The 20,302-nt window shown below is 42.7% G+C and overlaps 1 protein-coding gene across 1 annotated transcript in view; it reads right to left on the minus strand.

The window, feature by feature from the left end:
• The window catches only part of PLXNC1 (plexin C1), a 139,006-nt gene that overhangs the window by 32,750 nt on the left and 85,954 nt on the right, over positions 1–20,302 (minus strand). Inside the window, 7 exon segments of the mRNA XM_032493616.1 lie at positions 5,806–5,952; positions 10,472–10,670; positions 11,664–11,788; positions 12,088–12,126; positions 15,474–15,577; positions 15,906–16,007; positions 18,489–18,591. Coding sequence (XP_032349507.1) covers positions 5,806–5,952; positions 10,472–10,670; positions 11,664–11,788; positions 12,088–12,126; positions 15,474–15,577; positions 15,906–16,007; positions 18,489–18,591 — 819 coding nt within the window.

Genomic DNA, 20,302 nt, shown 5'->3' on the forward strand with positions numbered 1-20,302 from the left:
AGGCTGCAGAGGGCAGGAAGGATGCATTAAAAGCAGGGGAGAGGCATTTTCCCACATCTGCCCCATCCTCGGGGGGATGATCCAGCCACCTCATTAACTCTTCAGCTGTACACCTGGCTAGTAGGGGCAGGGATGTTGCCACATACTTTTTGTGATACTTTCTAATATTTAGAAAGCAATTCTAAAAGGATTTATTACAAGCCAGCAACTTTATCATAAAAGGTCTTAGGCTAATCATTGCTTTCATTAAATAAAACCTATAAAATACATTCCTAATTTCATTTCAGAGCCAAATGAAGGTCAAAAGAAAGGCTGGCTTTTATCCTAAACTGAATGAGAGAAGAGAACCACTTCCAGAAGTTCAGGAGAAGCAGCAAGAGCCCGGAGTTAGAAGTTCAAGTGACAGAAAAGCTTCTGATCTGAGGTTACCTTCAAGCTGCTGTCAGCCCTGGGACATCCTGCCAGCCACCCGCTCCAGCACTGCTCTTTCCTGCCCGACCTCCCCTCCCTGCCCCCTTCTCCTTTCTCCACCAGAGACTACGAGCCCAAGGCTTCCTGGGTCAAGGTATTTGACCCCCTGACAGAATAATGAGGGAGGAAGGCCTTTTCCATTTTGAAGAAAAAAAATTAAGTTAATAGAACTTCCTCAAATTTGTTTCTCACAAGTTTTTCTATACTTGCTAGCATTTACTAACAGTTGTTCATGCAAAAATCAAGTGAGAATCTGTCTGATTTAGCACAAAATGATTGATTTCACTACTTTAGGTTTAATGTGAGTATTTCAGAGTTTTCTGGTGGGTTTTTTTGGGGGTGGGGGGCAAAGCACCCAGGAGTTTCAGCTTTACGGACAGTGGTGAGGTGTTTCCATTGCTGTGACCCCAAAGAGAGAGGAACCAGGTCAAGGTTCTTGGTGTTAGTGGGAGGGCAGGATCTAGTTCCTTTCTGTTATGTCAAGCTCTAGATTAAGGGCTGGCAAACTTGGTTTAACAGGCCCGACAGTAAACATTTGAGGATTTACTTGAGACTTTGAGGCCTGTACAGTCTCTGTCGCAACTACTCAACCCTGCTGTTGTAGCAGGAAAACAGCCACAGACAACAGTGGTGAACAGCACGGCTGTGTTCCAATAAAACTTTATTTGTAACAATAGGCATCAGGGCTACATTTGGCCCACAGCCTATTGATTGCTGATTCCTGCTCTAAATAACAGTAACTTCAAATAAAATGCCGACTTTGACTATGCCAGAAAAGACAAATCTAAAAAACACCTTTGTCTCCACCATGATTTGCTATTGAAGTTGCCATTCTCTGAGAGGTACAAGTAGAAATAACAATCCTTAACGATGAAGTAATAGAGTGACATCTAAGCCATGAAAAAGAAAATTAAGTACTTTTGTATTTAGGTAACTAAATTATTTTCTAATCCCAAGATTATGGGTGTGAGAAGAAAAAGTATAAAGAGGAAAGTCATTCAAAGCACTCATTTAATGTTAATTTTTCATTTTCCACTGCCTGCCATCAAGTAGGATGACTTACCTAAAATGATTATAAAAAACGGTTTCGCTTCTTTGAGCAGAAAGCTCAGAACAGTAACTATGGAGTTAGTAATAGTTTCAGTATTATTGCAAGTCATAATGGAAATGATTTGCACTGTGGTAGAGAGAAAAAGGGGGGGGAACTCAAGAATTGTTAATTAACTTTACTGTTTCTCCACAAATGCTAAGAGTATTAAAAACAAGATTGCTGAAGTGCAAACATCAGGATTTAATGAACAATGGGATGTAATTGAAGTAACAGAGAATGACTTAATCGGGACAGTGGGTTGTTTAATTATGGGGATAATGGATCTTCTGAAAGGACAAACTAAATGGAACGGAAGGAGCTGGAGAGTGGTGGGGAGAGCTACCGTGTTGGAAGAAGCCTGTAGATAAGAAACTCTTGCTACAGATAGCTAGAGCTTGGTAATAGGTGAAATATTTTATGAGATATGATTGTCCCCAACATGGTAACTACTGGGGGGAAAAGGCTGGTGTGGGCTGGCATAAATCTTCAATAAATCCTAGTAGAGGCATTAAGATTTCTGTAGGCGAGTATCTGTGCTTTTTCAAGAATTTCTAATAATCTTAAAGACTTTTTCATAGATATGAGAATGAAGGGCAGTAATATGTTTGTCCGAACACTGTTTCCCAGGGCGCCAAGATGCTATCTCTCAGATACAGCAGATTGGCAGGCTCATTTCCTGGGTTTAAGAGTTCAAAAAGCCATTTCTCGTTTAACTTTGATTATAAGTCAACCTGCTCTTGCTAATTCAGCACATTTGCTATGAGTTATTGAGTTTTCTCATCTCCTCCCAAAAGTAAAGCAAATGTCCCTTCTCCCATGCGGTCCACTTTCCCAGAACTGAAATCCTCAACCTTCACTCACTCCCCTGAAGTTTCAGGTGATCTGGTCCAAAATCATTCTCTAGACCCAGCACACACCGAGGGAGGGCCTGAGATGCTCCAGCCACAAAAGCAAACGTGCCTAAAACTTTGCAAAGGAGGAAGAACCAGAGAGTAATAGGACTTACTCCTTTTCTAAGAAGTCACCTCTGGATCCCTGGATGTTAGGGGAAGACTAGAATTCTGTGTGTGTGCGCGCGCGCGTGTGTGTAAACTGCCCCCTGATGCTGCCCTCGGGAGCATGAGAATGTTCTGGCAGTGTGCTTCCCTGAACACCAGCCTGCAATGCCTTGCTAGAGAAGGATGGTTTCTTCTGGTCCTAGAGGAAGTGACTTTACGGAGCTTTGCTTACATTTAAGAAAGGCAGAGGAATTTTCCTCCCAGGATGCAGTAAATAAAGAATTACTTCTTAGAGCCCATGTGTTCATGTAATTATTTCACGTATACGCTATTGGCAGGATGTCCTTATGTTCCAGAAAACATCCCACACCTCAGGGAGAACACAGCCTAATCTTAGAGGCGTGAAACCTGACTTTTAGGTTGTCATATGAGGTGCTGTTTTTGAGCATTTAGCCAAACAGGAGTTTGGGGGCCTATTCTGATTTAAGTGTGTGTGTCCCTGCCATGGCACCAGGCTCTGTGGTTTCGAGTTGTTCCTGTGGCTGCTCTTGATTTTTTTCTTTGACTTTTCTTTCCTTGAAAGAATTTACACACACAATCAAGTTTGTTCACAACGCCTTGGTTTTCAATTACATAGACCACCTCAGGCAAATTTAGAAAATCGAGACTTCAAACCACTGGGTTTACGTGCCTGGGTGAGGGGATGACAAGAGAGGAAGGAAAATTTTAAATATGATGGTTAAGGCCGGGGGGACTTGCCTGAAAGGAAATGGAAAACCTTAATTTTTTTACATTGACCTTCTGCTAACATTTTGTCACACAAGCCAGACCAGATCAAGCGTCTCTGTAGTTCCTGGTACAACCATCTACCACCAAAGAGGTGTTGGAACTGGTCCAATTAGAGGCATTAAAAATCAATTTTAAAAGCAAGGCTCCTAGAAACAAGTGGCCCACCCCCTTTCCAGTCTCAACACTATCTACCAGCAAATCCGTATTCAAAAAGGAAAATTTATGTGGATTTCTAAAGCATAATTTTCCATCAACTTTTCCCCCAGGGGCTACAAACGAAAAAAGAATCCAAGAGTCTACACAAATTTCTTCAACATCAAGAAACAGTCTGATGATGAGTTGAGTGTTAACAAATCAGAAACACATGGTCTTAATTGACTGTGAAATAAATAACGTTTCAAAATGAAAGAGGGGGAAAGTGTAAAGCATTAGAAAGGACTCAAACCTCAAAAGTTGCTCCAGGGATTGACATCTTCCCCACACCCACTACCATCTCCTCTCCTCTCCTTCCTGTGGGGGTTCATGTTTGCAAGAAAGTGAAATAATGCTGGATTCCCTGACCTATACGCACTTGCAAATGTTTCTCTTTGGGAACCTGTGGGGCTTCTAAAACGCTTCAAAGTAAAAGCATGAACATCTGCTTTAGGACTAAAGCCCCTGATTTGAAAGCAAATCGTGGATCAGTGAAAGGAGAGGCAAAAGACCCTGATACCAAGATACCTGTGGGGTTCCTCCCAAGGGATGCGCATTAGAATTGCCTGGAGTACTGAAAAACATCTAACCACGCCTGGGCTTTATCCGCAGAGATTCCAATGTAGTCAGCCCCTTGGGAGGGCCCGGGGGTTAGTCCATCCGGGTCTGCATTTCTAACAAGCACCTGAGGTGCTTTACATGGCACTCATGTGCCAGGCAACGTTTTAAGTGCTTTCTAGAATATCGACCCTTAATCTTCAAATCACCTGCATGAGATAGGCAGGCACCATGATCATCATCCCCATTTTACAAATGAGGAGGCACAGAGAGATTTCTAAACTTGCCCAAAGTCACACAGCTAGCCAGTGGCCGAGGCAGGATTCAAACCTGCCTGGCTCCTGAGTCTACGCTTTAACCACTATACCAACAGTTCTCCACATGTGGTCCTGGACCAGCAGCAGCTGCAGAAAGTTCTTTAGAAATGCAAATTCTCAGGCCACACCCCAGACCTACTGAATTAGAAACTCTGGGGTGCTGCCTTGCAATGGGTGTTTAATAAGCTCTCTAGGGGATTCTGATCCACAGGAATGTTTAGGAACCACTGTATCCAACTCCCTCTCGGGTAGAGATGGGCACATGGACAGAAAACAGAACTGTTGGCTTTTTGCTCAGCCTCCCACCTTGTGGATGGCAGCTGAGCATAGTACCATCTTCTGTGGAAGGGTGAGCTACATCCGGCAGTGACCGAGAACTCAAAACAGCTGATCTAGGGACCATTCTCCCAACAGAGGATACAACCATAACACAGTCTACAGCAACGTGGTGACTTCTCCAATTAGGGGATGAATTCTTCCAGGATGACACTGCAGTCCTTGCCATCCAGCGCAAAGCCGCAGGAAACTCTGCTCCCTTACTGAGCAACACCAAAACCCCACTGTAATTTTGTCCTCCTTCTCCTCTCATGAAATTGTGAAGAAGCCCAGAATCCCCATAAAGCTAAGGATCAAATCAAAACACAACAATCTCTTTTCCAAGTCTCTATTAACAGAAAAGCACAGAAAATTCCTAAGTAATTTGGGAGCTACTTGCCACGTTTGGCTCTCTCTCCAAAGTTCCTGAATGTGCAAAAAATTGGTCCCTTTTCCTTTATGAAGTGAAGTGGGTGTGTGGGTGGAGTGGGGATGGGTGAAAAGGATGTTCTTAAATGGAGAAACCCTCCAGCAGCCAGGCCATCATCTTCCTGTCGTGATTTACAGCGTTCCTCTAAAAATATCTATGAGATCACAGAACATGAAGTGCATGACACCAAACATTTGTAACTAATCCATGAAAATAAAGTAAGGGTGCCATGTTGCAGGGGGAACACAGTGGAATTTGTCTTGTGTTATCGTTTTAAAATAAGACGGCCTCAATTTGGTTGAAATGTATCTTCACACATTGTCTTCCAGAGCAGAGCCGTTTGAGAAATTCTGATTGCAATTATAAGTGCTGAATAGGGATTACTTTGCATTTCCTTTGACGCCGCTGAAAGCTATAAGCAATCCTGATATTAAAATCTTTGGAAATTGATGAGTACCCCAGGCATCATTACAATAGTTTCTCCCCCAATCTGAGTAATTAAAATCTATTATGTGAACACATGTTAATATTTTATCAACAACTGCTTTTAATTAACTAAACATATGAGGCCTCCCGCGGTAGGAATGATACCGGTTCATTTTAAGTGCCTCCCCCCACCCCCCACCAGCTTCACGGCAAACATACCACGGTGCTGAATTCCGGAACCTGCCACAGCAGCCAGTCCTCATTAAGGGTGTACAGGGCTTTGCAAGTGATTACATCGACGGGACCCTTGTTTATTTTCTGGTTTAAAGTCGTCACCAGCAAATAGAACGGCTCTCCAACAGTCTCCTTGGAAAAGACGCAAAAATGACAGTTAGCTTTTGCCAGAATCCAGTGTACTTTCCAAAGAATTAAAGTTTCAGTTTATGGCACTATGACAGGAGACAGGAGGCAGTGTTTTCTAACAATCAACATGAAACTCCCAAGAAAATACATATTGCTGTACTTAGGATTGGGAGCAAAACTCCTCTCCTGAACACACATGTATGTTCTCACACACAAGTCGATATTCATGAAGCGCATGAAGCAGCTGATGATTCTCTTATACTGAAGCTTCTGTCTGGTAGCCTAACGCTCGTCAGCAGGCTAAACCTACGAACAGTTAGTGGAGGTTTATCCTTTGTTTATATTCCTATCTAATTGCTCCATCTTTTAAAAGCACGCTGAAAATAAATGGCATTTTTAAAAATGCACCACGATTAGCCTTGGTATCCAGAATTAACTTAAGAATATTTTATACACTTACCAAGGGGAAAGCTTTTTGGTGTTAACAGCTTTTCGTGGAGGAAGTGGCCTTCAGTTACATGATTTGCAGCCTCCTCTCCTGCCCGTGCACAGGCCAGCCCTGGGGCCCCCCACCCCGACACAGCCTGCAGAGTCGCACCTGCACTGGGACAGGCCACAGATGTCCTTCACCTCCTCTTCCCGGGCCAGAGCCAAATGCACTGCTCTAAGGACCTTCCCAAACATGCAGCCCATCCTGATGGCTTCATTTCTCCAGACTCCTGCTACGTACACTTTTTCCCGGACCAGGGGTGGCCACCCCTGCTGTTACTGAAATGCCTCAAGTCTGTAACCACTTTGTGCTTGAATGGACTCCAGGCAGCCTAAGTGGGAGTCTTGTGTGTTCTGTTTCCACTGCAGCCTCCTGAGGAATGGAGCCCTGGGTCGACTATCGTGTAGTATTTACTAAGTAAATAAACTCTCTATGATCAAATAGATATTAAACTGAATATATGGGGGAGGAAGAGCCAGGTCAGAACTAGGAAGTCAAACTGCCTCTGTGATGATGAGAAACCAGCCACGCAACTAAGGCTTGAAGCACCAGTTTTCAGTCAAGCTTTACAGCCAAGGCATCTGGCTTTGAAAGAATTCCACTACGCCTCTTACCTGCTTTCCCTTGAACAAGTAAACTAAGACATCTTTTAAGTCTCTTGGGGCCCCATCCCCCACCCCATACTAGTCTTGTACTGACAGCAAGAACACAGCCTCCCCAGTCCCGGGGCTTCCTCTCCTGCCACCCTACCCGCCCCTGGGCTCCCAGTACCACTTCTCTGTCCCCTGTTGATACATCCTGGAGTCTCTTCCTTACCGCAGGACAGAGTTGAAACGTTGAAAAATTTCCCAGATGGGGAGAGCATTGGGATTAGAACACGACATTTAAATTCTTATGAGAAACTTCCTTTATTTAGTGGTTCACAACCACACTGCTCTCTTCTCTTTCCCTCCACCCACTTACGTAATGTCCTGACCACAAACCTAGACCCTTCACTTCTCTCTTTCCCTCCAGCTCACATCAGGATGGGGGTGAGTGTCCTTGGGAGGGGGCTGGATGTGCCCACAGAGGTTGGTGCTAGGGGACCAGTGGGCTCTCCTGGGCTGCACGGAGCAATAGCTACAGATTTGATGGCCATGTAGTCAGGAGTTCTCCAGAAGATGCAGCCAGACTCAGAGAAGTAACATCTTGTCTTATACTGCTATCCATACCCATGGTTTTAACGCTGGATAATCATCACCAGAATTCCTTGGGGCTCTTACAAGAAATTCGGAGGTCTGGGCTCTACATTAGATATGGAATCTCTGGGGATGAGGCCTGAGCATCTGTAGTTTTTAACTCCTCCCAAGGCGATTCTGATGCCTGGCTGGCTTAGGAAACCATGGGGCCATGAGGTTTCTTTGTCACCACTGAACACAAGTTTTAAATTAGTCACACCTGCTAGGGGCTTAGGCATCTTATCAGACCAGAGTACACACAGCAACCCAGGCAGAGCCCAACTTGAGGAACCAGCCCTGCCCTCCCCCTCCTGTGATGGGAATTAAGCTTGGCATCATCACCACCCTTTCCTTTCTGAGCCCAGACTCTCTTGCCATGGCTGAGCCAGAGGCTTTGGCAACTGTGACCCCGTTCCATCCCCCAATTGTCCCCTAAGCCTGGAAGAAGGGACCTGCCTCGCTGGGGAAGCAGTAAGCGAGGTGGCTAAGAGCTCCCTCGTACTGTCCCACGCTAGTTGTGGGATCTGGAGAAAGTCACAGCTATTCTGTGTCCCCAACTCCCCAGTATGCAGAACGGTCATACAGGGACTTACCTCATGGGACTAAATGAGAAAAAGGAAGCCAAGCTCTTAGCAGGATGGCTGGCACATTCAATAAGTGGCAGTTATTATTATTACTTTACCCAGAGGGCCTTGGAGGTGCGTAGGAGGAATTACCTGGAGGTCACAGAGCTTGCGGCACCAGTCAAATGCTTGTGGGGGGTAGGGCAGGAGGACTAGGGTCACTAGAGTCCCACACTCCTTGGGCACCTCGTGAGGGAAGTCAGGCCCTCTGCCCAGAGGGAATTAGCCCCTGAAAATGAAAGTCTCGCTGAAAATGGCTCAATGCCACTTCCTCCCAGGGGAGTGTGCTGTCCCCTCACCACCCAACGTGCTCAAACTACTATTGAATCAGCACTGCGAAATCGTGACCCAGAATCCTCTGCTCAAGGGGGCCGTTTGGGCTGGAAGCCCAGATTTTTGGAACACCTCACTCTTTTAATGCCCAAGAGCAGCTAGAGAAAGGCTCTGACCAGCCCTTGAGGGCTCAGAATAAGAATCACAAGATCCCAGAAGAAAGAACTGCAAAAGAACTGGAAACCAATGACCACACCCCTCATTTGGCAGGTAGGAAACATGCCAAATGGAAAGTGCGTTACCCAGAGACATGCAGCCAGCTGGGGCTGAGACCATTTAAAGCCTGAACCTGCTGCTTCTAACCAAGATTTCTAGTCCACTGCACCTTCTACCCCAGGTTCTCAAAGGTAGGGTGATAGAATTACCCGTAGGACCTTGGAAAAACACGGACTACACGGCCCCACGCTGAGCCTCTGTCTGATTCACTGGGCTGGGGGTGGGGCACGTGCTTGCCTTTTGAGACTAAAACCCAGGAACTGAGTGACAGTCTTGCTGCCTCTGTTTACAGGCAGTGGCTGAAACTAGGATGGGGGAAGCAAAAAAAAATTCACCCCAGAAATAACCGCTCAACATCTCCCTGAAGCACATGATGATTTATACCAAGTAAACAGAAAAGAAGGCAAATTTCATTAATCTTAATAAACGAGTATTGCCTTGGGAGAGAAAGGATTGGTAAAAAAAAAAAATGTGCATTTACTTGTAAGATTACATTAAACATTAAACCAAGCACAGTCTATTTAAGGCGCTGCTTTTTGGATCTAAACTTAAGCAGCACTGTTAAAACCTGTGGCATAGCAGTGTGTCTTATTCAAAGTTTAATTAGATTTCAGAACTAGCTACAAATACACAATTATGCAGTTTTGCTGGAATCTGGATGGCTGGTGAAATTAAAGAAGGATAAGAACCTCCTGCACCAGGGGCCTCAGAGGGCTGAATGAAGACTGAACACACTTCTTTTTCTATTAATATTTTACAATCATAATGGGCAACATTTATGGAGTGCTTACTCAGTGCTAAGCAACTGCATACATTTCTCATCTGCGCTTCAGAACAGCCCTAAAATACACTTCCAGTTCTACAGGTTATAAGCCCAAGTCTCTGGCAGGTTAAGAAACTTGCTTGGGACCTCTAGTAAGTGGTACAATCTAGGTTCAGACCAAGCCCCAGGCTCCAGGCCCCAGCCTCTAAACCAAAAGAACCGGTGCAAAGTTCACATTTGAAAAGATTTTAAGATTCAATTAGATCACAACCATGTTCATAGAGTAACTCTAACAAAGTGAACTCAAGGTGGGGGCGGCTCTTTGGGGACTTGCTTTAATATGGAGTGACTGGCCAGAATTGAGTGTAATTAGCTTACACTGTACTGGTAGGTAAATGGCTATTTCTAAGATGCTTCAGAGGCCCTAAGAACAGTGTGTTCTCACCAGTATTCGAAACATGCCCTCCATTGAACACATGTTCATTAACCATGTGAAGGTGGACGCAAAAGCCAATGGACATAAAATTTCAGTTATGCAAGGTAAGTTCTAGAAAGCTACTGTACCATTGTGCCTATAAATAACACTGTTTTGTACACTTTTCTGTTCTCATGTTAATTGTTCTTACTACACTAAAAATTTTAAAACGATAAAAGTCTTACCTGCGGAAATTCTAAATTAATTACACTTGCATAGGCAAGTTACAGCAAAAACAAATTTTACGTTCCCCTCCCGGTGCTCCTGTTAAGGACCAAGACTGAAAGGGGTTAAGTGCTGACACCACAGAGGGCTCAAGACTTATCCTGGGAAAGACATCAGCATCCGCTAAAAATAACCACCTATTGTCTTACCTCTGACACCGCGGAGGGATGGGACACTTACCCGCAGAAAACCAGAAAGGCAGACAGACATCCAGTTTGTGAGGAGTTTTTCAACCACGGACTCTGTGCGTCTTAGCATGAGTTTAGGCTGCATGTTACTGCACTGCTCCATCAAGTCCCTGGTCAGCACCTCCAGGATGCTGGTCAGGTAGACCAGCTTGGTTTGCAGGGCAATGGTTAAGAAGGAGGCAAACAGACACCTGTTTAAAAATAGAGCTTTGGTTACAACAGCCAAGACATGGAAGCAACCTTAGTGTCCATCAACAGATTAATGGGTAAAGAAGATGTGGTATACATAGACAATGGGATACTACTCAGCCATAAAAAGGAGAAAATTTTGCCATTTACAACAACATAGACGGACCTTGGAGGGGATAATGCTAAGTGAAATAAGTCAGACAGAGAAAGACAAGTACTATATGACCTCACTTATATGTGGAATATGAGAAAAAGAGACTCAGACTCAGAAAAAGAGACTAGATTTGTGGTTACCATGCTATACACCTTAAACCTACATAGTGCTGTATGTCAATTCTATATCAATAAAACTACAAGAAATAAAAGGATATACAGATGATAAAAAAGCACACTGAAAAAATACAGAGCCTTGGTTAACCAGGTTAACCACCAGCCATGGCTTCTCTGGTGCTGACAGCAGTTTCCAGGGAAGCTTGAGGGGCCAGGCAATGGGGTGCTACTAGGGTGCTGCCCTGTGGGTGCTTTTTTTTTTTTTTAACATCTAGGTTTCAACTACCTTTGTCCTTGATCCATAAAAACTACATACCAGGGTTAACTTCAGGACATTTTATTTTCAGCACTTAAGCTTCAAACTAGAGTGGTTGTAAGAAGTCAATGTCTTTCCCGAATTTTCAGGGTGTTTTAAAAATGGAAAATAGCACTTCTGCTTTTTTGATTCTGGACTCATGGTTTTTTCTTGGTGTTAGGGGTTTTTCAGGGTGTTTTTTTGAGAAGGGAGTTTTATGTATGTGTATCTTCAAAATAGAATTTGTGTTAGGGCTAGGTGATCTGAAATGGAGACATCATGGCTGCATGACCACCCAATCGAACAGCCTCTGGATAGATGCATGTTCCCAGACACCAAGTTCAGGTTGTGGTTTGGAAATAAAACAAGAGGCTCAGGTTTCATTTCCTCTACTTCATGACTTTCAAAATATAAACAAATCGACTGATACCTGTCCTTCACTGAAAAGTTCTTCTGTTTTTCAAGGGTGTGGATGACAGTGACAAGGAAACTTTTATTACAAATTAGGGCATCCAGAGCAGTGAGACTTTCATTCTTGTCATTGGCATCTCTGTTCTGAAAAATATATAATATGATATGATATGATATGATATGATATGATATGATATAATATAATATAATATAATATAATATAAATAATATAATAAATATAATATAAATAATATATAAACTTAAAGTTAGGAAGTAAATCCACAATGGGTTTTCCAAGACAATGAATTATTTAATATCAAATTTGTGAGCCCAAAAAACCCACAATAAAAATTCAAAGTAATAATGGAGATGATGATGATGATGATGATAACACTAAGAAAGTCAGGCAGTCGTGGGCTAAAAATGAAAACTTACAGACTTACATGCATATCTTCAGTGAAGATGTGTGTGAAGCCACCTGACTGAGAGGAAGGAGACACTTTTATTATTCATAATACCCAAAGGAAATGAATAGTGTATTTTTGTTATAATACCCAAGTCCTTTTTAATAAAGTAGAGACACTATTTGCTAATCTGAAGAGCCCCTGGGCTTATGCTCACTGCATGTCCTCTACATAGTAAATAATTATTCAGCTCTAAAGAAACACCAGTGAATTCTGAAAGCCTCTAAGAATAATAATTTTCATTGCATCAGTCTCATTTTTGATAGATGACAGCATCTCACACTTTAAAAGAACTGATTCAAAAGTTAAAGAAATGGTGGTTAAAGAAGATCAGGCAGATGTTCAGACCACTCCTCAAGCAATTTACCTTAATATTGAGTTGTGCTGGTAAGTTTTTGCAAGTCTTAGCTTAGGAGTATTTACTCTCTCAACGCACAATGTTATTCAAGAGGGGAGGGGGTGGGGTGGTTAAAAGCTAGAATCTGGAGCCAAACTATGGGTTCCAGTCCTGGTTTTATCACATCTTGGTCACATGACTTTGGACAAGTTACTTAACCTCTCTGTGCCTGACTTTCCTCATCTGCAAAATGGATGCTTCCCACCCCACAGGCTGGGTGTGAAAATAAAATGAATGAGTGCACAGTAAGTTCTTCCTATCAGCTGTTTTATATATATATATATATATATATATATATATATATATATATATCCATATATATATATATATATATCCATATCCGTATATTTTATCACTAACCTAAGGCAAATGACCACAGTGCTGTTGCCTTGCTAGTTTTTAAAAATATTTTTAATTACTATGCTCTGTAGCTCTTAAAGATAAACTCTTGAGTTTTTTTTTTGATGTATCATAAGTAATATTGAAATTAAACAATAAAATTTTTAAAGCATGCCGAGTAACCCACTTTAAATGAGTCAAGAGGATGAAAATATAAATTCAAACATTCAGTTAAATTTTTTTGGTAATAATTGAAACTTTAGGTTATTTTTATATCTTATTACAACAAATTTCTTCTGCAGAGAATTTTTGCTTTATAATTTCAAATCTGTTAGCCAAAGCAGAAGACCTCAAACTCTTTTGGTCATATTTTCCTCTAGCAATAAGCAGAAAAATCAGACTCTGGTTTCTAGTTCCTAATATTTTTCTGCTGAACCAACCTTACGTCGATAGGCAATTTAAACAGATGGATTCTTGACCTTAAATAGGGAAATACCAGTCTGGCTCCCTGGCTTCAAAGGCTCCTTTCGCTTTTTATTCAAATTTCTCTCCTCTAGGTGGTTGGATGCTCTGCTTACCCTTATTTCTTATTCTTATTTTCAGCAAAACAAAGTTGTCAATATATTGAAAAGCAAGGCTTTAAAAAGCCAAAAACCAGCTGGCAGGGCAAAGAACCAAAACCTGGGAATGCCTGGGCCTCTGAGAACCTACCGTTCCCTCTGGGTTTGCCTACTGTTCTCTCATAGGTGTTGATCACCCAAGCTCTCCCTCCACCGCCCAACCAGCAAGCCTAGGGGAGGCGGCTCCTGGGTCCACTTAACGCGAGGACTCATCTTCAGCCTAGAATGCATTTCAACTGGCACTGTCCTAACAGAACATGTTCCTCTCTGTTCTATCTCTTCTTAACTATTGCAAATTCAATTTTAACTTAGGTCTTCTTGATAGGATTCTGATAAATGCATGCTTGTTTTTCTCGGGTCTTCTTCCTTCTCACTTGAGTTTCCATGGCTTTTCCAGTTGCCTTTCAAGATTCTACATACCCTGAGTTAAATCGGTTTGCCTTCTTGCAACTCTCTCTAAGATAATACAGCATTGTTCCTGGGATTTTTTTTTTTTAAACACTAGCAACAGCGTTCCTTTACATTCCTCTATCTTGCTTTTGATTACCGAATTTAGAAGACAGGAAAATTTCTTTTTCAGGCCACAGATTACTCTCTTCAGCTCTCAAGGGCAATCATTAACTGTAAAAACCCACACAGTACTCCTGTTGATGGCAGAAGTCTCTGTTATTTTATTGCTATTAAATTCTTAATGGAGATCTCAGATAGCTGGGAAATAGGACTTGTGATGCAACCTTTGCTGAAACCCTGCACAGTCATCCTGATTCAGGGCATTAAACTCCCCTCCCTAGGTGGTGTTCTGCCATAGAAATGGAGGAGGGGGCAAGTGGTAAGTCTTGGCATCCGGTACTCACGGAGGATAGCTTAAAAAATAAATATATAAGTGCAAAAAGCTTAAGTCTTATTTACAGCCTTCTTGATTTACAACACTAAGGCTTAGGCAAAAAAAAAAAATATATATATATATAGTGGGTGCTTTATGGAGGTATCCCAACCTCCAGATACAGCATCACATATCATGGTGTTCACTTCTAGAATTACAGAGAAAGTGGAAATTGCTTACAGCATGTGTCTGGTTTTCTGTACTCTATGCTGGCCAATTGTAGATGAGAAGCTACTGGCAAGGTGATACAAGCTCTCTTTTGGCCTGGGGAGATTTCTGGCTCTGCTTAGAAGTCTAGATTTAAATATGACAATCGGTGTTGATGTGTTCCAGAGGTTGGGCCATGCTGTGGTCACCAGTTCTGGACAAGAAAGGGCAACATGGAGGAACTGGGGAATCAGGACGTGGAGGTGATGATAGTGAGTAGGCTATGTGAGTGGGTGAGAAAATGGAGGTGTGAGAACATAAGTGAGACTGAAAACCCAAAGGGTTAAGTAGACTACTCCTCCGAGTCCTAGAACAAATTAATTAATCATTCCATGCAGCTATTTCTACTAAATGAGGATGACACAAACTGATCAGCTAAAGAATAACTGCTGGAGAGAACCGTAAAAACTCTACATGGCTAAAAATGGCTGTGATTAACTCAAATTCTACACACATCTACTTTCCGCCCTCTCGGCCAATAGTACTTTTCATTTCCAATTGAGAAGTAATAGTGAATAATCTAGTAGCTGCGATGGGAGTCATGCAGATAAACACAACAAATTGGCCAGCCCACAATTTATTGATTTTTAAATAAACTAGCTAACTTCCCAGCTACAAATTCAGTTCTAAACTGGTAGTAAAATAAAGCAAAAATCATCAGTCTGAACTTCTGTCCCTCCTAGGTTTTTGTTACTGGACAAAGAGTAATTGCCAGTGACCCATCACTCCTTTATACCCTAATCAATCCAATTAATGGTTATCCTCCTCCCTGCTCTGCTCAAATTTAAGCCATTATTTTGTACCAAGCACATTATCTACAGCTGCCTTGGAAGCAAACACCCGTTTTTTGACAATAGCAACAAGCACCTTCATTATTATTCAAGACTCAACCTTAGGAATATGATCAATGCTCTTTTACCTCAGGGAAGAAAGTTCTCAGAGCAAAATGTTTGTAGTCAAGGAAGGGAACAGTTCCAAAACTATCAACCACATCCAATTTATCCATCTGCAGCTCAGCAAAGCCTGCAAAACAGAATCCCAAGAGCAGTATTTTAACTCAACAAACAATGGATAAGATCTTCTGCTGTTTTGTCTAACACGGAGTATGACCTTGGTTTTCATTAAAGAAGAAACAATAGATAATTACTTGGTTGGCTGCAGAGAAGAGCTGAAATAAAACACAAAGCCAGGCCTAGACCCTGTTGTTCAGTTGTCTTCTGTTACACAAACAGTTCTCATTACTGTGGCCAGTTTAAGAGTTAAAAAAAAAAAAAAAAAAGAAGAAGAGGAAGAGAGAGAGAGAGAGACAATAAAAGACTTGTTTTTCTACAAACAAAATTTTGGAGCCTACCATCACGTATTTCTTTCCGGAGCTCGCTCTCAAGGAGCTCCAGCTGTTGACTCTGTTTGCGACTCAGTTCCTTCGATTTGTGCCTGGTCACCCCCACGGCCACTGAGGAGACAGAGATCCAGCATGAGTCTGACATGGTAACTTAAAACACAAAAAGGAAAACAGAACCAACCTTTGCAGCTCTTTTACGGAGAGGGAAGGAGACAAGAGAGGGAAAGGGAAAGGGGGGGGAGGGAGAGACAGACAGACAGACAGACTAGTGATTTAAGAGGTGGAATTTATAAGAAGAAAAATTCCCAGTGAAGGGTCATTCTAAAATGGAAGATGCTCAAATGCAACAGAAAAACAAACAAACAAACTAATCTTAAAAAGTAAAAACTAAATCAAATAACCTTCACTTGTAAACAAAGATCCCAGTTGGCTGAAAAGTAATGAAATAAGCCAAGCTTCTCTGCAGCCAAAGGCCGCTTATATCGTTCCGTCCTTTTTTTTAATGTTTCTAAACATCCCTGGAGAAATAAAGTTGAGCCGCAAATGCAGGAAAAAAGCCTACAGATCCACACTGAACTACATAAGCCAAACTTGCATAGATCAAATAGGGTGACAGGATGAGTGGTCCACAGTGAACCCCCATATCTGGCTATTGCTTCTTTCTCCATTTCATTTTGTTTCTATCTGTGCTGTAGAGGCAGTAAACTGAACAGTTTCAGCTCTGGGGCTCATGTCCCTGCTCTGCCATTTACTAGCTGTGTGACCTCAGGTAAATTCCTTAGCCTCTCTGTGCCTAGCTGCCTTATCTATCAAAGTGTGCACCAGCTCACTGTATGCAAAGAGAGTTAGCAGGCCACATCATAAAGCAGTGAGTTTTTCCTGGCTGAAATCTCCAGGGGAACCCACAGTGGGGGTGTTTTGTGGGTGGCAGGCCTAGAGCCAGGTGCGTTTGGTGTTTTCCCTAACGATGTGATTGACGGACTAAAGAGCACACTTACTCAAGCTGCTGATGACACATACCTCCCTGGAATCACGGTAAGAAGCAGGTGAGAATTTTAAAGGGCTTTCCAGATACCCATGAAACTGAAATTGAGCCCATTTCACATTAAAGAGCATAAACCACCTCTACAAAGTGAAGGGAGAGGAGAGTCACAGAAAGCCCAGGAAGAGAGCAGAGGTTTCCAGTAAGTCACAAAGAGGATGTGACTCCAGGATGAGACTGTTATATGCAGAGCTGTCTGACAGCAGCAGATTCTCAAAACAAGCCCAGCACTTAGAATTTATAAGTAATCTTCTTATTTGAAGCCAGCATCAGCCTGGACTTTATTAAAATATCAGGCCCAAGTCTGGATTCCAAATATATAACAGTGGTGGATAACTTGGGGAGAGCATAAAAAATACCTGAAATGATCAATGAGGCAAAACAGGGTCTCTGCAAAATTAGTTCATTCCATTAGGCCAGTTAACCATATACGTAAATCTTTCCCTCACTGGGCTGGGAATGACCCAAGAGAAAGGACCAGAACAGAATTTATCTTCCCTAGTTCTCTGTACAGTTACCAGCAACATAACGGGTGCTCAATAAACATAAGGTAAATGGATGCAGGGATGGATGAATGAATGAGTATATAGGAGACACTAGCAACTATTAACAGAACATGTTAGAAAGGCAATACCTGTGTTAAGGCAAGGAATATGCAGTACTATATAGCTAAGTCCTTTTTTTTTTTTTTTTTTAAAGGGCAACAAGAGGAAACAGACTTAAAATGAAAAGCAGCTCAGAAACAGAGGCCAAAACTGAGTGGCAACAGGGACCAGGTACACAGATGAGTTAAGTTGCCTGGGTAGAGACAGTAGGGAGTGGTGGAGACTATGGCAAAAAACCAGTGAACATATCCCCTCTCTCAAGGGGTAGCTGCTACTCAGCTCCAGCAAAGTGATGTTATGGAGAAGCTGGGCCAATGATCCAGATCTTTCCAATTTTAAAGAGATTTTTAAAAATACAACTCACCTAATTTTAAAATGTTGTCAACCACTTCAAAGTTTTAAAATGCTACATGGGCCAAAAAAAAATGCATCGATGGGCCAGATTCATCCAATGAGCAACCATCATGGGATCACCGTGCTTGGATGAAACTTCCAACATTTTAATACATGGTACGGATCACACTTCCAAAATATAGTTCTGCCAGGAAAAGCAGGGCTGCAGTGCGGGTGAGAGGAAGTTTGGTGGACTGAGAAGACAGGATGAAATAACTAAACCCTGGGAGTCCAAAATTCTGGAAGAATTTTGAGGACATAATGTAAAGGGGACATTTGTCATCACAATTCACAGGATCTGGGAAGCAAAGTGGATTCTCTCCAACACCAAGATACTGTCTTTGTAATCCAGCCTTTTATTCATGAAGCATCCTAAAAAATGTTTAGAAAGCCCTCAACGTGTACCTATTAATCCTTTCCCAAAGTTTTGATTTGAGTTTTCATCCATGGATACTTAATTGAAGCAAACAGCCCCTGAAAGTGGAAAGTCTTTCTGCCTGCTGAGAGGCCCCAGGGAATAATTTCTCTGGCAAAATTAAACAGGGCACTTACCAAAAATGACAATCACTAGCAAGATGGGAAGTCCAATCAGAAAATACCAAGTGGAGAGAACTGACTCCCGCTCCACGAAGAGCTCCAAGTTTCCAAGTTTGACCTAACGGGACAAAGAGCAACATTAGACCCAGTCGAGGTGGGGCCCATATCTAGGTACACAGTTTTTTCCCCCAAATGTTGTCTCCAAGATACAAAATGAGGTGGCAAGCTAGGTAGAACACCTGAGTTCAAGTTCCATCCCTGGGCAGATGAGCTCTGTGACCCTGAGCCAGTCGAGAACACTCCCCATGCCTCGGTTTCAGATTTCACTCCAGTCAGTTGAGCTGTGAGGGACCAGACCTACAGATTTTACACTGTGGTCCTCTTTGCCCTGGGAGTTTTAAATGCAGGAATGAGGGTAATAAAGAGGGTAACCTGTGGGTGAGAAACCCTCTTACCCCTTGACTAAGGAAATAATCCAACTTTTTTTTTTTTTTTAAATCTCTTCTACATCTTGTGTTTCCCTTGACAGGCCTACTTTGAAGGATGCAGCCTGTGGTAAAAGCCAGTCTGGCAATGCTGCCTGCATGATCCCCGAGGGCCTTTTCCAATTTTAGTTTTTGGTTATAAAAATTTTGTTAAAACTTGTAAATGGAAGAACTCTCTATCAAGTCTTATTTAGCACTGATGTACAAAGAAGTATTGAGACACATTTCCATCCTGGGAGCCATGGCTGCTCCTGTGGAGGCATCTGGGCCAAGTGGCAGGAGCACAGACTCTGGACTCCGACAGCCCAGGTTCTAAATTCCAGTCTTGCCACCTGCTGTCCCCTGAGTTAGTCACCTAGCCATCCAGTCCCCACTTTCCTCATCTCTAAAATGGGATGGAGATTGTGCCTCTTTGGAGGGTTGTCGTGATGTCGAGACATGCTGGCATTTAAGTCAGCAGGCTCGGGGTACTGCTGCTTAAAATTCACCTGTGGCTTCCCAGAGCTGAGAGCCAGATCCTCACAATGGCCCACAAGGTCCTAATGATCTCCCAGATCTCCTTGCTGCCCCCATCAACTCTCTAACCTTCTCGGGATATTCTCCCCTTGCTCTCACCTCTCCAGCCACACTGGCCTCCTTGTTGCCCTTTATATGCACCCAGCAGGCTCCTAACTCAGGAACTCCGCATTCGGGGTTCCCTGTGCCTGGAACACTCTATCCCAGACAGCCCCCAGCTCCTTCCCCCTCTCACCTGACGTCCTGACTCAGATGTCATCTTTCTTGGGAGCCCTTTCCTGCCCACCATCATAAACCTTGCGGCACTGCCCCCCCCCCAACACCTATTCCCTTCCCTGTCTCACTTTTCTTCATAATAATTACCACCATGTAACACATTCTCAATTTACGTCCTATACCATATGAGATGCCTCTTTAGGTAAGCTCTACAAAGGCAGGTTTTTGGGGGGTCAGTTTTCTTCTCTTCTCTGTCCCTGTCACAGCACAGGCACTCAGGAACTATTCATGAATAATGAAAGGTGCTGGCGTTTGCTCTCCTCAACTAACTTGACATGTGGGAGCACCTGTGAGTTTAGTTGTTATTATTCACTTTATACTTATTATTAACTTCTTTACCATACAACAGACACACAAACGGAGGCTCAGCCAAAGCCAAGTGACTTATCTAAGGCCACACAGCTATCAACTGGCGCAGCTAGGACATGAACACATTTTTGTTTTGACTTCCAGTCTGATGTTTTTTCTTGTCCTTTATCCAATTATTTATGACAACAGATTATAAAGCATTTGGGGGGGATACAGACTGTGCAGGGCCTCATATGGCATGAA

The sequence above is a fragment of the Camelus ferus genome, chromosome 12 (genome assembly GCF_009834535.1).
Source record: "Camelus ferus isolate YT-003-E chromosome 12, BCGSAC_Cfer_1.0, whole genome shotgun sequence".
Lineage (NCBI taxonomy): Eukaryota > Metazoa > Chordata > Mammalia > Artiodactyla > Camelidae > Camelus > Camelus ferus.